This window comes from Brachionichthys hirsutus, chromosome 5 (genome assembly GCF_040956055.1).
Source record: "Brachionichthys hirsutus isolate HB-005 chromosome 5, CSIRO-AGI_Bhir_v1, whole genome shotgun sequence".
Classification (NCBI taxonomy): Eukaryota; Metazoa; Chordata; class Actinopteri; order Lophiiformes; family Brachionichthyidae; genus Brachionichthys; species Brachionichthys hirsutus.
The window spans coordinates 1,312,060-1,325,698 of NC_090901.1; the positions used below are offsets into that span (position 1 = coordinate 1,312,060).

A 13,639-nucleotide genomic window follows, 5' to 3' on the forward strand; every position below is an offset into this window, starting at 1 on the left:
CGAGACGAGGGAAGAGCTGCCGAGGAGGGGAATTGTGCGTTAAGCCATTTTCCTGGAGGAGCCTGTGCCGTTGATGGGAAGAGGATGCATTGTGGGCTGCTGGAGGAGCCTGATATGGATTCCACAGGTCAGTCCTGTTCCATTGAGGAAACAAGTTCCTTCTCAGAGACATTGTGTGAGAGCTGCCTTTGTGGAAGTCTCCAGAGTCGTTCAGAGCAGGTGTCTGGATGCTCAGCTCAATTAATTATTGCTTTCATTCTTCACATTTAAAAAACAAACAGATTAAGGAGAAGTCACAGAAAGCTTTAAATGTCCAGTAGAAGTGGCCCCTTGTAGTTTCTAAAGCGTTTTCACTCAAACCCATTTAGCTACCGAACAACAGGTGCATCACTGTGCAAATTATTACATGTCTTCCAAAACTAGAATTCAAAACACATTTTCAATTTAAGAACTTTGAATTTGCCAGGGATCTATTTTTGCTGGAATGTATTTGGTTTGTAGAAACATTTAAACTAGAAGAATTTGAAATGATTAGTTGATCGTTTGCTGTAATAGAACAGCAAATAGAAGTTAAGGCCTGAATGTGCGTCGATAAATGAGAGAATATCCGTTTCACTCGCTGATCCAATTTAATCCAATTATTTCGATCCGCGCCTGATCGGTTCCTGAAGCCTGTGGCCTGAGCCTCTGTGGAGAATCAGCTTCACGTCTGTGGGTTCACTTTCCCACAGGATTTCTGTCCCTTTATTTTTTAGGTAGACAAAAGAAAATACTTCCTGTTAGTGATGATGATGTTTTATTCTACAAACTAAAGTACGAATAAACAAGATGATTGTTAGGTTTTACAATGAGCGACAACTGTAAACAGTAATGTCAGCATCAGAATAGCAGGAATGAGACTTACAAGTATTTAAAGCGCACAAAGTCAAAAGCTGCAGTTTTCCTTCCGTCCAGTGAAGACGTGACGCTGAACTCTTCAATCGGCACACGACGAGAATATACTTCTGAAACTAATATCTAATATCTAAACTAATATCTGTGACCCACGCTGACCCCCCCCCCCCCCCCCCCACACACACACACACACACACACATTTTTTTTTACTATATGCACTAATGTAAATTTAAACATCAGTTTATATTAATGCAACTATAAATATTCGTTTTTACTTTTTATTGCTGTTTCAGAATATTCTGACCAGTAAAGAAGTGAAAAAAGAGGCTGTAGCTTTATAAACTAAAATAGATGCTGAAACAAATGTATTAAATCAGACACTGCAGCTTCTACATGGCGGCTTTGGTGTTTAGCTGCTGCTCGGCCACATAGAGCAGTCGAACTTAAAGCAGGGCATTGACCTCTATTCCACCAGCCCGCTTCGGTTCCGTGCCCACGCTCTTCCAAGCCAGCGTGCACACGCTCAGTCTCCTGGGAACAAAGCTGGATTCCTGCCGTCCTGGTGAAAACATCTCAGACGGAGCCGCGGCTGCACCTCTCAGTTTACCCTCACATGAGTCATGTTTAAATCCTGGACCTGCAAGCCATTTGGATTCGTCTTTGACTCTCTGCTGCAGGAACTGCACACAGAACACCCCCCTGACCCCCCACTAAAACTACATCAAACAGCATTTAAAATACATCAGATCATCGTCTTTTGACCACTTTGACATGAACCTGCTCGGTCAGGCGTCATGTCGGTGTCACAGCTTGTCCAGATCTGAGATCTGCTATTTCTGTTTTAGAGAGCTGGATTGAAAGATGCCTCAACGAGAGTGAGACCAAGCGATACTCCAGTCACACGTCTCTGGGGAACATGTCCAACGACGAACGTAAGCAGCGTCAGCACTAAACGTTGTTGTTGTTGTCTGTTCCACCTCGTTGATTCGTCGTGTTGATGATCCTGACCTCATTCACACGACGACCTCTTCTTCTCGGCCTGCTACGTCGACTCATCTGCTGCATCTCATTTGATCTGGAGATCATTTCTTCCTGAACTCGTCTAAATGTGCTGTTTGTTGACAGATGAAGAAAAAGAAAACAACAGAGCCTCTAAACCACATTCGACACCAGCGACTCTGGAATGGTGAGTTCAGGGAAAACAGGTTTTGTTGCTTATTTAACATTTACACAAATAGAATTTAAAGAAGAAGAAAATATTGTGAAATAGCAGTAGAGTGTACAAATGATGTACTTGTGCATATATTTTTATTTTACTCTAAAGTAACTGTAAATCAATATGTTCATGATAACGAACAAGTTTACGTTTTTAAACACACAAGATTTATTTGTTTAGTCCTGCTCTGCATCCATGACTTGACGGTTAACTTAATTCATGGGAGGAATCAAAATTACATCGCTTTGTATTTTTTTTACAAGACACACACACACACGATACCAGTAACACCAGTATTTCTACATATTAAAAAATCTGATTTAAATTCAGATGTAACTGACATCAGGCTCCTGAAATGTTTTTACCTTCATGTATGTTGAGCAGATTTAGTAACAAGAATTGAAAAGGAAAATGTAGAAAGCAATATTTTTTACATGTTAATCCTTGTTTGATAATATAATAAATGTTTCATCGTGCACAAACAATTTATGTGTCCTCAAATAGAAATGCATTTTCCATAAAAACTCAATAGTTCAGGTCAATAAATAATTTAAAATCATTTTATACATTATAGACATAAATGTTGCCGTTATTGGTCTCACTTTACTGTGTTCTATATTCTTAAGTGTTTTGTTGTTCAATACAATACATAAAATAATACAATTGGTCACAATTGTATTATTTTATTTTAGAAAAGTCCCTTTAATGAGTTTTATATATTTACAACACCACAGTCCGGATGTGAAATCTCCCCCAGTCTGTCAGAAACCAGGCTTGCAGGGCAGGCTTTATCCAGCATGTATTAATGATAGCAGTGGAATGAACAGGAGACAAAATGCAGCTCCCAAAACAGTAACTTAAAACATTAACGACAAATGTAAAATCTTAACTGATATATATATCACTTTTACAGTAAGAAAAAAAAAAATTAAGAAGATCCAAAACAAAAATGATAAAGCTTCTAATAAATGTTTTGCATGTATTCATTTGAACAAAGCACCTTGGCTATGATATATTTATATTTGTTATATTCCCCCAGGGTTAGCATGAGGATCATAAATAAAAAGAGACCCAGAACAGACCCCTGGAGAATCCCATGCATGTATCGACAGTGTTTTCCTTTATGGACATTGACATAAATTGGCCAGCAGTAGAAGTTGATATATTATAGAGTAATACTGCAGGTATGATGTGCAGGAATCCATTAGCAGAGGCTAAAAGGCTGTAAAACAGAGCAGTGATAAGACTCATTAAAACCAACATAACATTTTATAAGAAGGAAATCTAAACATATAATACCTGTAAAGGTATCATGACATGCAACCTCATGGGAACCTCTGAGGACATTTGCTAATAATACGAATGTTCTTATGGTTTAAAGCGTTACTCATCGTTTATCAGTATTAATCCAATAAAGCTTCGACTCATCATCAGGAACAGTTGTTGATGCGATGAGAAGTATCTGGGGCGTGTAGTATTAAATGTTTGTTCTTTATACTGCATGTGACAGTATAATCTGGTGTTAATATAATATTACTTTTATTCAGTTTTTAGTTTTGCATTTTATTCTAATCTAAACATTAAAAACAGAATCCTACTATGTGAAAGTGTGTGTGTGTGTGTGTGTGTGTGTGTGTGTGCATACTAATTTTTTCATTATTTGTTGTCTAAGTTAACAGACTGAGATAATTGTGACCATATATTGCCAATAATTCTGTTTATTAGAGTCCCCTTCCATGTTAATTATAGATCACATCATGATCAGTCTAAAACATTTACACGTGAAATCACAGAACATTTTTCTCCTCTTGCTGGAAATGTCGTGATTCATTTTATTATCCCTTCCACTTGCGTTTTTCACTCTGATAATTCTCATTATCATTACAGGCTAGAAGACAACTATGAGATAGCTGAAGGAGTGTGCATTCCCCGGAGTGCCCTCTACATGCACTACCTGGACTTCAGTGAAAAGCACGACACGCAGCCGGTGAACGCGGCCAGCTTTGGAAAGGTAAACTCCAAGCTGGATCATCTTAACAAACATGAACTCGGCAGCATCAATGCCCACGCATGCATAAGAAGTCATTAACACGCAGTCGAGAGCTTCTTTAAGGCGTCGCTCTGCTTTTCAGGGTTTTTGGTGTGGATTTATTCCTGCAATAGATGTCTACTTAGAACTAAACAATTCAACGTGGGAAGATGCAAAACAGCGTTCCCATTCTGCAACCCCAATGAAAGTGAAAAGCTCACAGAGCAACTCAACCGTCTGACCATTTCACGCCTGGCTTGGCTTCGTGCTGCAGCTTTGGCTGCTGTTGAAGCGATATCAGCTGCAGCTCAGTGTGAAGCACGCAAAGCTCTGTGGTCGTTCCCCGAACACCGAGCCGAGAGCCAAAGGAGATGTGCTTTGGTCTGTTCCCACAACCCCGAGAGGTTCCTCAGCCTTCTTACCCCCAGCCATGCCGTGTACTCTGGACTCCGGCCCCAACCCCCAACTCGGCCCACACACCCCCCGCCCCTCCACAGCTCCTGTCGGAAGATATTGAAAAAGAGAAGGGGCCTGGATTAATGTGTAATTAAAGGAAATTTGGAAGGGTGAGATGTTGCGGAATGTTAGATCAGTGGCTGGAGCAGTGTGGGGTGTCCTTTAGGAAGGCTTCATTGATTCAGGACAAAAAAACAAGAGAGGCCTCGGACTGCCTCCCTGTCTGCTCATTTATCAAGCGGGGGCCTGACAGAAACTTCACAGCTTGGCCTCCTTTTTCATCCCACACAATGGAGAGCTACACTGTTTGCTAAAGTTCCTGCACCAGGAGCCGGACCGAGGAGCCAATTTCATTGGACAAAAACAGAAGGGAGGAAGAAGGAGGGAATGGAGAAGAGAAAGAGATTGTGACAGAGAGAGGATGGGTGGGAGAACAGACTGTTAATAAAGGACAAAAAAGTAATATCTCTGGATGTCATAAATGGATGACTCTCTACCCCCCCCCTCACTGACCTCCTCGTGGAAACAGATTCATGTTGATCAGACGAGCTGAGATAAGCCTTCGATCCAAAAGAGATGAAGATCAAATATTCTGTGTTGAAATGGAATTAGTTGCTACATTTTTCAAAGCAGAGGACATTTTCTAAAAGTTTCTCTTTCCACCCGACCCAATGTTAAACTGAGCCTCGTTTCTCTCCTGCAATGTACAGATCATAAGGCAACAGTTTCCAGCGTTAACGACCAGAAGACTGGGCACAAGAGGGCAGTCCAAGTAAGGAATAACCCAATAGTAAAACTGTGATTGTTTTTAACTTCCTTAAGCAGCTGCTCACCCTCTGCTCTCCTCAGGTACCACTACTATGGCATAGCGGTGAAGGAGACCTCTCAGTATTATGACGTGATGTACTCCAAGAAGGGGGCGGCGTGGGTGAACGAGACGGGGAAGAAAGAGGTCACCAAGCAGACAGTGGCATATTCACCGCGCTCCAAACTGGGAACGCTGCTGCCAGAGTTTCCAAATGTCAAAGACTTAAATCTGCCTGCCAGCCTGCCAGAAGAGAGGGTAAACAGGACCTTTAAAAGTCCATCCTTATGCTCCCCCCCCCCCCCCTCTGGGTCCAGCCTTTTATCTGGCCCAGGACCTTCATTGGGTTTGCATGCAGAGAAGGACCCTCGGGATTTATTTGCTGCCTCCTCACTGACTCTTAATCTTTTTTTTGGGGGGGGGGGAGATAGTAAGATCTAGAAACGGACAAAGGACAGGCACTAGCTGTCCGGCTTTTAAAAAGGGGCCGTGACTTTAAACGGTTTGTGTTTCGTTGATCTCTAAAGCTCTTTTTTTGTCGCTCGGCTCCAGCCCGGACTTGTAACGTGTGTTTATTGGTTCACATGCTTCGTAGATTTACTCTCTTGTTTTCGTACCTCCTTTGTTGCCTGCAGGTTTCCACCTTCATCATGATGTACAGAACGCACTGCCAGAGGATCCTGGACACCGTTATCAGAGCCAACTTTGATGAGGCAGGATCCCCTCAGTTTGAAGCTGGTTTTTTTTCCATGTAATTGAACCTTGATTTCTGGTGACGCTAAATATTTCGGTGCTCGTGTGGTGCGTTCAGGTACAAAGCTTCTTGCTGCACTTCTGGCAGGGCATGCCACCTCACATGCTCCCTGTCCTCGGCTCCCAGACGGTGGTGAACATTGTCGGCGTTTGTGACTCCATCCTCTACAAGGCCATCTCTGGGGTGCTGATGCCCACCGTCCTGCAAGCGCTGCCTGATAGGTGAACCTTCACGCCTCACAAGAGTCCATTCGGCAGCGTTTTCCCGGCTGCTGTTCACCTACTTGAACTCTTTACCAATATTTAGGCTAAATGATATGATTTATTTTCCATGATTCCATGAACCCTTCAGACTATGCTTGGAGACGGTGTCGAGTCTTTTTGTACCTTGTACGATTCCATGTCTGTTTCTGAATTCTTTGCATCATTGAAATGTCCAAACATTGATTTATGCTTCCGCTTACCTCGTCCAGTTTGACTCAGGTCATTAGAAAATTCGCCAAGCAGCTCGATGAGTGGCTAAAAATAGCACTTCACGACCTTCCTGAAAACCTAAGGAACATCAAATTTGAACGTAAGTATGAACTTCACAGCTCGTTGTCATGGTTTAAACGGAGAACGACGACACACCAGTGACTCCACTCTCCCTTTGTTCTGCTTCCAGTGTGCAGGAGATTTTCTCAGATTCTAAAGCGGCAAACATCCTTAAACCATCTATGCCAGGTGCCTCTCATGCGCTCAGTTTCTCTATTTATTATAAACAAACACAGCTGATAAGGGATATGTAATACTGTGATGCATCCGTCTCCAGGCATCGAGGACCGTGATAAACAGTGCTGACATCACATTTCAAATGCTGGAGGACTGGAGGAATGTGGACTTGAACAGCATCACCAAGCAGACACTTTACACCATGGAGGACTCACAAGAGGAGCCCAGGCAGCTTATTATCCACCGTAGGTCCACGCATCTCATCTGACATCTCACCTCCCCTTTATAACACCTCGATGGACAATCATTCCCACGACCAACAGAGTTAATGCATCACTGACTGAGACCGAAAGGTCAAACAGGTCGGCTCTCCTCTGGAAGGCCTTGTGAAGCGACTCCAGCTCAGTCTGAAGATGAAGGAGTTGTTGCATAAAGATGTTATTTACTTATTTACAAGTAAACCGATTCTTTCTTGCTGCCACAGTGTATCAGGAGTTTGACCGTCTTTTAGAGGAGCAGTCTCCGATCGAGGCGTACGTTGAGTGGCTGGACTCCATGGTGGACCGATGCGTTGTCAAGGTCAGACAGCACGACCTCTAGGTCTTACTTGAATAGTTTGTTTTTTGGACACCTACAGCTGGAAGCCGCGCTCTTACACGGAGGCACTTTGGTTGCGATCCGCCCGGTTAATGACGTCTTCAAGCTTCCCATTTGCCCCCATTATGTGCTAAATATGGGCTTGTAAAATTTGGTTGCCCTGGCAACGTCTTGGACTGCCTGGACAATAGTTCAATGGGAAGGCGTGTCCCTGAGGGCAAATTAAATAGCTGACTTGTTGACATGTTTTTCGTTCCTGAGGGTTAATTCTACCCCAGCATCCCGACCCTTCCCCCTTTTCACATGGAAATGTTCTCTCTAGGTGGCAGGCAAGAGGCCCGGGTGCCTGAAGAAGGTGGCCCAACAGTTCCTGCTAATGTGGTCCTGTTTCGGGACCAGAGTCATCAGAGATATGACCCTCCACAGCGCGCCAAGCTTCGGTGAGCTGCAAATGCTTTGTCATCGTTCCTCAAAGGAACGCCTGTTTCATGATAATTAAGACGTTAGATCCTTAAGTTATGCGCCTACATTGTTTAGGCTGCGCACAGAAACCTGTGAATTTAGTTGTGAGGCAGCTGAAAAATAAAAGAACGACAACACAAGATTAAACTAGAAAAGAGCAAACCTCCGCCAATGCACAACCAATCAATCAGACAATCAATAAATAAACCGCTCATGTATTTAGAAATTCATTATCAAAAGGTTCTAAATTATTCTTGGTATCTTTATACACTATCAGTTTTTAACTGATTATTTAATCCGTAAATGGAGATTTTAATGTTAAACTTTAATATTTTTTCCTGACCTCATTCTGGTTTAGATCCAGAAGATCTGTGATTGTGAAGTTAGACCAAGACTCATCATCAGATTATTTTTCATCAAGACTCATCCAGCAGTTTTTTTGTAATCCTGCTAACAGACAGACAGAAAGACAAACGGCGTAAAAATAAAACCTCCTTGGCGGAGGTAACTTGAACTTCTATACCATTAAACCTGAGATATTTTAATTAAGCAGGGAAAGAGGAGAAACAAGCTTTTCTGGGTCTGTCTGAATATCAAAGACCCAGCTGGTTGCAGTGCTTCGATAAAGCAGGTCTGTGCACACACTGCTAATTAACAAAGCTGCCCCCCCCCTCGTCCAATGTGTTTGCCCGTCTTTTCCATTTTACCACCGGTCAGCATCTCGCCCTCCTTCCTTGAATAGCCACACGTTTTTGCACACGGTGGCAGCATGACAGGAACAACGACACGATTGTTCCAATCGATTTCCGCCTGACCCGGGGTCAGCTGACATATTTCTTGCTTCTTCAGTATGCAGGATGTGATGACATCACTCACACGTTTTGAGAGATGCTTCAGCTGCTTCGTGGCCGTGTGTTCCCTTTCCCAAATCATGGGTAGCTTTTTGTGTTTTCATTTCCCACCCGACTGGGTCTCACTTCCACGTAACAGCCGAGTCTCTGCTAGAAACGATGCTCCTTCCTCTGAATCGCGCTCACCCAGTCCATCTCACGCAGGGTCCTTTCACCTGATCCACCTCATGTTTGATGACTATGTGCTCTACCTGCTGGAGTCGCTGCATTGTCAGGAGAGAGCCGACGACCTCATGAGGACCATGAAGGGCGAGAGCAGCACAGGTGCGAGGCCTAAAAGAGAAAAGCAGAAAGGTCTCTGATAATCATCTCCAATAAAATGTCGAATGTTCTCTTCTGTCTTGACGCCTTCAGCCGAGCGAGAGGAGAAATCCGCCCAGACAGAAACCACCCCTGCCCCCCCGTCTCCAGGGTCCTACTCCCCTGCTCGCTCCGTCCACTCTGTGGGCGTCTCCTCGGCCAGTTCACCGACAGAAGCAGCGTCCCCGGAGTACACGGGAGTCCCCTCCACCACAGGTGACCCATAAATACGTAGACGTCTCACGGCACATAGCTGCTCTGCGCCAACGCTATTGTCTCTGTCCAGGTGCTGTTCAGTCATATACCTGGTCCCTTACATACACAGTGACAACAGCGGGCAGCGCCACCCCAGACGGCGGACAGCAGCTGTCCTGTATGAGGAACAGCGCTCCGGTCCCACCGCCGTCCTCCACCCACCGAATGCCAGCCTACACCCACAGAGAGGAGCATGGGTAATTTCAGTTATAAAGTTATATATTTCATTTTATTGGAGGAACATCTGGATACATTTTGCTTCTTCTGTTCCAGATATACCGGTAGCTACAACTACGGGAGCTACTCCAATCAGCATCCTCATCCCATTCAGAGCCAGTATCCCAGTCTGGCCCATGAGCCGCCGATTCCAGCGCCCCTCCACTACCCCGCCTACCACCGATCGTCTGCGCAGGTCAGCGCCGATCACCCAAATTCAAAGCTACTCTTATTATTGATCCATGAGATATGGGGTGTTTAACTTCCGGGCAAAGACGTAGAATATGAACATGAATGTGTTGGGAAGATACAGTATGTACATTAAATCGTAAAGATTGATGTACTTTGTGGGAATACTGGGAACACTGGATCGCTTTAATACACAGCATGTGTACGAGCTAATCGTTTCGATGGCGACTCTCTGTCGAGGGCCCTTCAGCCTCCGTTGCTTTATTGAAGGAGGAGATCAGCTGGTGCTTCTAAAAGTCCCCAAATCACCGTCTCACACAGCGGAAGCACAAAGTGAATGGCGACTTGGTCGGGGCCACGAGGGGCCCGGCTCTGTCAAGCGTCTTTCCAGCTCTCAATGCTCTCTGCATCTGTTTGGGCCACTAGCAGAGAGGGCGCTTATTAAAATATTGTTATTCAATGGCCTCTTTTCTGCTTGTGAGACGTCTGTTCTGCTCTCTGACCTGCACCGGCTGTCGTTTTCCATGTCGCGATCCCTCATAATGGAATCGACTGTCATGTTTATATTTAGCGAGGAGAAGGGAAAAGGCTCCTACTTCCACTCTTCCTCTTTTTATGCCTGTCTGGGCTTAAATCGGGCACAATGCCCGTCTTTTGTTATGTGGCCGTTTAAGGGATGGAGACGAGCACAAAACTTAGTCGGATCCCCATCTGCCCTAAATATTCTGGTCAACAGAGCTGTTTGGCTTCAGTCACCATAGTCACCAGCAATAACAGAGGAGCGGTCTTCCTAACTTTTTTTAAGTTGGTCATTTTCTACCACTGTGGGATAACTTGTGAGGCAATTTCCCCCAACAGGAAATGAACATTAGCAGGGTCAGAACACACCCAATGTTACAGGGTCAACGCGGCATCAATTATAGCAGCACGACTAAAGCGATGTTTGGGACACTGAGATCCTGTCCTCGGTCAGTGTCCTCGCTGGACTGATGTTTCTCTCTGTCTGGGAATATTTGATACTTTACACTCATTATTAAATTTAGAGGAATTTCTCTGCCAGACAATTCTCTGGTTAGATTGCATTTAATATTCACTATATATTTAGCATAGCTGATTAACTTAGATTAACATAATGATTGGAGACAGGAGGAAACAGCAAGTCTGGCTCTTTCCAAAGGTAACAGTGTTCCCCAGCAAATTGTTATATCTCATTATTTTATCTGATCTAAATAGGAACCCCATATTTTGCCGGGCTTTTGGCAGTGGCTATCCTTTTCTTTGGGACATGCTAAGCTACTTGTTTTCATGCTTGCTTGCTGATTTCCTCTTCTTCTCTTCTGCAGTACCAGCTCAACAGCCAGATGTCTCGTATGGAGCCTTGCTTGATGGGCGGCGCGCCTCGGTTGCACCCTGCTCCTGTTGCTCCTCGGTGGCCTGATGTGTCACCAGCTAACAGCTGTTATACCAGCCCACCTATGCATTCATCACGCTATGCCACTTCTGGGGACATGTACTCCCCCCTCGGCCCACGTAGGAACTCAGAGTACGAGCACTCACAGCATTTCCCTGGATTTGCCTACATTAATGGAGAAGCCACCACAGGCTGGGCTAAATAGCCTATAAACACTGTTTTTGGACAACTGAGAACAAGCCTGAGACACTGGTGGATGCACAGACTCTGAATCAGTTACACCATTAAAGGGAGGCAGAGATTGGAAAGTGCCATGACAAGGTAATAGGAATTATGGTGATAAATGGAAAAGACTAATTTCATTTACTCTTCTCTTGGTTGTGCTCTATTTTGTGTGGAGGTTTTCAACAATTGATATTTTTTTCTCACTATTGGAGGAATATTTTTTATCTGAAATGATAAAGTTGCAGCAAAATCATTTGCGAGTGCAACGCTGCTGCCATGCTGTGCCTTTAAGGGTTGCCTCTGCTGGAGTTTCCCCTCATCAGTCGCACGAGAGGATCATCCCACCAGCCCTCGGTCGCTTTTCAGATCAGGATGCTGTGAGCCGTTACTGACATCAGTACAAGCTCAGTGATAGACAAAACTTAACATCATGCAATCTCAAGGAAACCGCTTGATCAGCCTTTTATGTTGTCGTCATCTTGCATCAATTCCAATTGTTTAATGCTGGGACTAAAGAAAACAACAACAACAACAGAAAACTGCGGGTGTCTTGACTTACAATCTATATTTTTGTTTTCCTCCTCTCATGGTGTGTCCTGTATTTTGTTGCAGTTTTGTATGGTTAATAACAGACACATTAACCTAGGGTTGTGTGTTTCATGATGCACTCAACGTTACTGAGGACCTATTACCCTGTGGGTATTTATAAAGATGGAAAATATCAAAATGTACAGTAACATGAAGTCTAGTCACTTTTCTGTAAATAAAAGCACTGGAAACCAGACGCAGTGGCTGCTGAAGTTTAGGTGCATGGGTCGCCTCATGAAAATGTCACAATTTAAAACACTCATGTTTGTCAATTATTTTCTTTTTTTCCCCCGCTGTGCAAATCCACCAAAACATGCACAAAAATATCCAAATATTAACAAAATTGTAAACACATCGTTGTATCTATGTAATAATCGTAATCAGTATCAGCACTGGAGCAAAGTCTTGATTTACATTTTGTGTCCTGCTCTTTCTCTACTTCCTACATGTGACTAAAAGAAAGTTACTATAGATTTAAAACAAAATGTTTTTAATACAATTATTTAAAGCTGAGTTCTCCAATTGTTTGTGTCTCATTTTCAGAATTACTGAAATATTTCGACTTCCTTCAAATTAGTTCATATTTTAATCAATGTTTTCTATTTTTTATTGTCTCTCTGCTTCTCTCTTCAAGTGGTGACAATGCAGTGGGGGTTGGGTCAGCGGCAGAAGGGCCACACTGCAGAAAGAACTCGATTTCTATAGAGTCCTGCTGTGCCGGGGTCACTGCATCTCTGTTCCGCAACCTTTGACCTCTGACTCTAGCCGGGATTTGTATTTATTGGAACATAGATCCACAGACTTATTTCTCCCGGAAATCCTGCATAAATCCTGATTGCTATTGAAGGGAAAAAAAAGAAATAAAAATCATGACTCGCTATTGTGATTTAATCACCTGACCTGCGTGTCAATATCAATATCCGCAGAAGATTTCAGAAGAAGATTGCTGATCTGAGGTGTGCGCTCCCAGACCAGTTTCATATATCTCTGATATCACTAAAACTCTGCTTATATTGTGGTTACCTCCCTTTTTCACCCCAAACATAATCTATAATTCATCTGAATGAAACTATAAAAAAAATAAATCAAGAGCCTCTGTCTGTTTGTCTCTTAGCAGGATTACGGGAAAATTGCTGGATGGATCTTGATGAAAAGAAATCTGAAGATGGGTCTTGGTCTAACTTAGATCCCATTAAATTTTGAGAGCGATCCAGATAATTTTTAAAACAATCTGACAAAATCATGATTTCTCAGATTAATTTTTCACATATTCTTCCATATAAGCTTATATCATTGAATGTCTATTTATTTATTCTCCTTTTAAATACCTTTGCTACATTTTCTTTTAATTTAATTATAGGTGAAATAATTTTCACACACACAAGGCTGATATGTGTGTGTTTTATATTTAATATTATTTATTTAATATTTAATTTATTTTATATTGTGTATTATAGTCACAATTACACACTATAAACTTTGCATTTGAACAATATTTATAATACTGTGGATCAAAAATCGAAACCGGAAACCGGAAACCGGAAACCGGAAACCGTTCCTGTGACGAAGCCTTTTAGGGGCGTTTCTCTGTTGACAGCAGGGTTGGCTGCGACACACAAA

At 43.1% G+C, this 13,639-nt stretch overlaps 1 protein-coding gene across 1 annotated transcript; it reads left to right on the forward strand.

Moving 5' to 3' along the window:
* Positions 1–84: 84 nt before the first annotated feature.
* Positions 85–11,411, forward strand: rfx4 (regulatory factor X, 4). Its single transcript, XM_068739294.1, has 18 exons — positions 85–127; positions 1,741–1,827; positions 2,021–2,081; positions 3,999–4,122; positions 5,307–5,368; positions 5,446–5,659; positions 6,037–6,114; positions 6,213–6,376; positions 6,628–6,728; positions 6,819–6,877; positions 6,966–7,110; positions 7,350–7,444; positions 7,785–7,902; positions 8,980–9,099; positions 9,190–9,351; positions 9,422–9,587; positions 9,664–9,802; positions 11,139–11,411. The coding sequence occupies exons 1-18, from the start codon at positions 85–87 to the stop codon at positions 11,409–11,411; spliced, it is 2,211 nt and encodes a 736-aa protein (XP_068595395.1).
* The last annotated feature ends 2,228 nt before the right edge of the window (positions 11,412–13,639 follow it).

Excerpts from the sequence above, each read along its gene's own strand:
- rfx4 (XM_068739294.1), top strand. The coding sequence starts at position 85 with ATGCATTGTGGGCTGCTGGAGGAGCCTGATATGGATTCCACAG. Across the intron at positions 6,878-6,965 it reads CCTTAAACCATCTATGCCAG|GCATCGAGGACCGTGATAAA; the intron begins GTGCCTCTCATG and ends ATCCGTCTCCAG. Across the intron at positions 9,588-9,663 it reads ACCCACAGAGAGGAGCATGG|ATATACCGGTAGCTACAACT; the intron begins GTAATTTCAGTT and ends CTTCTGTTCCAG.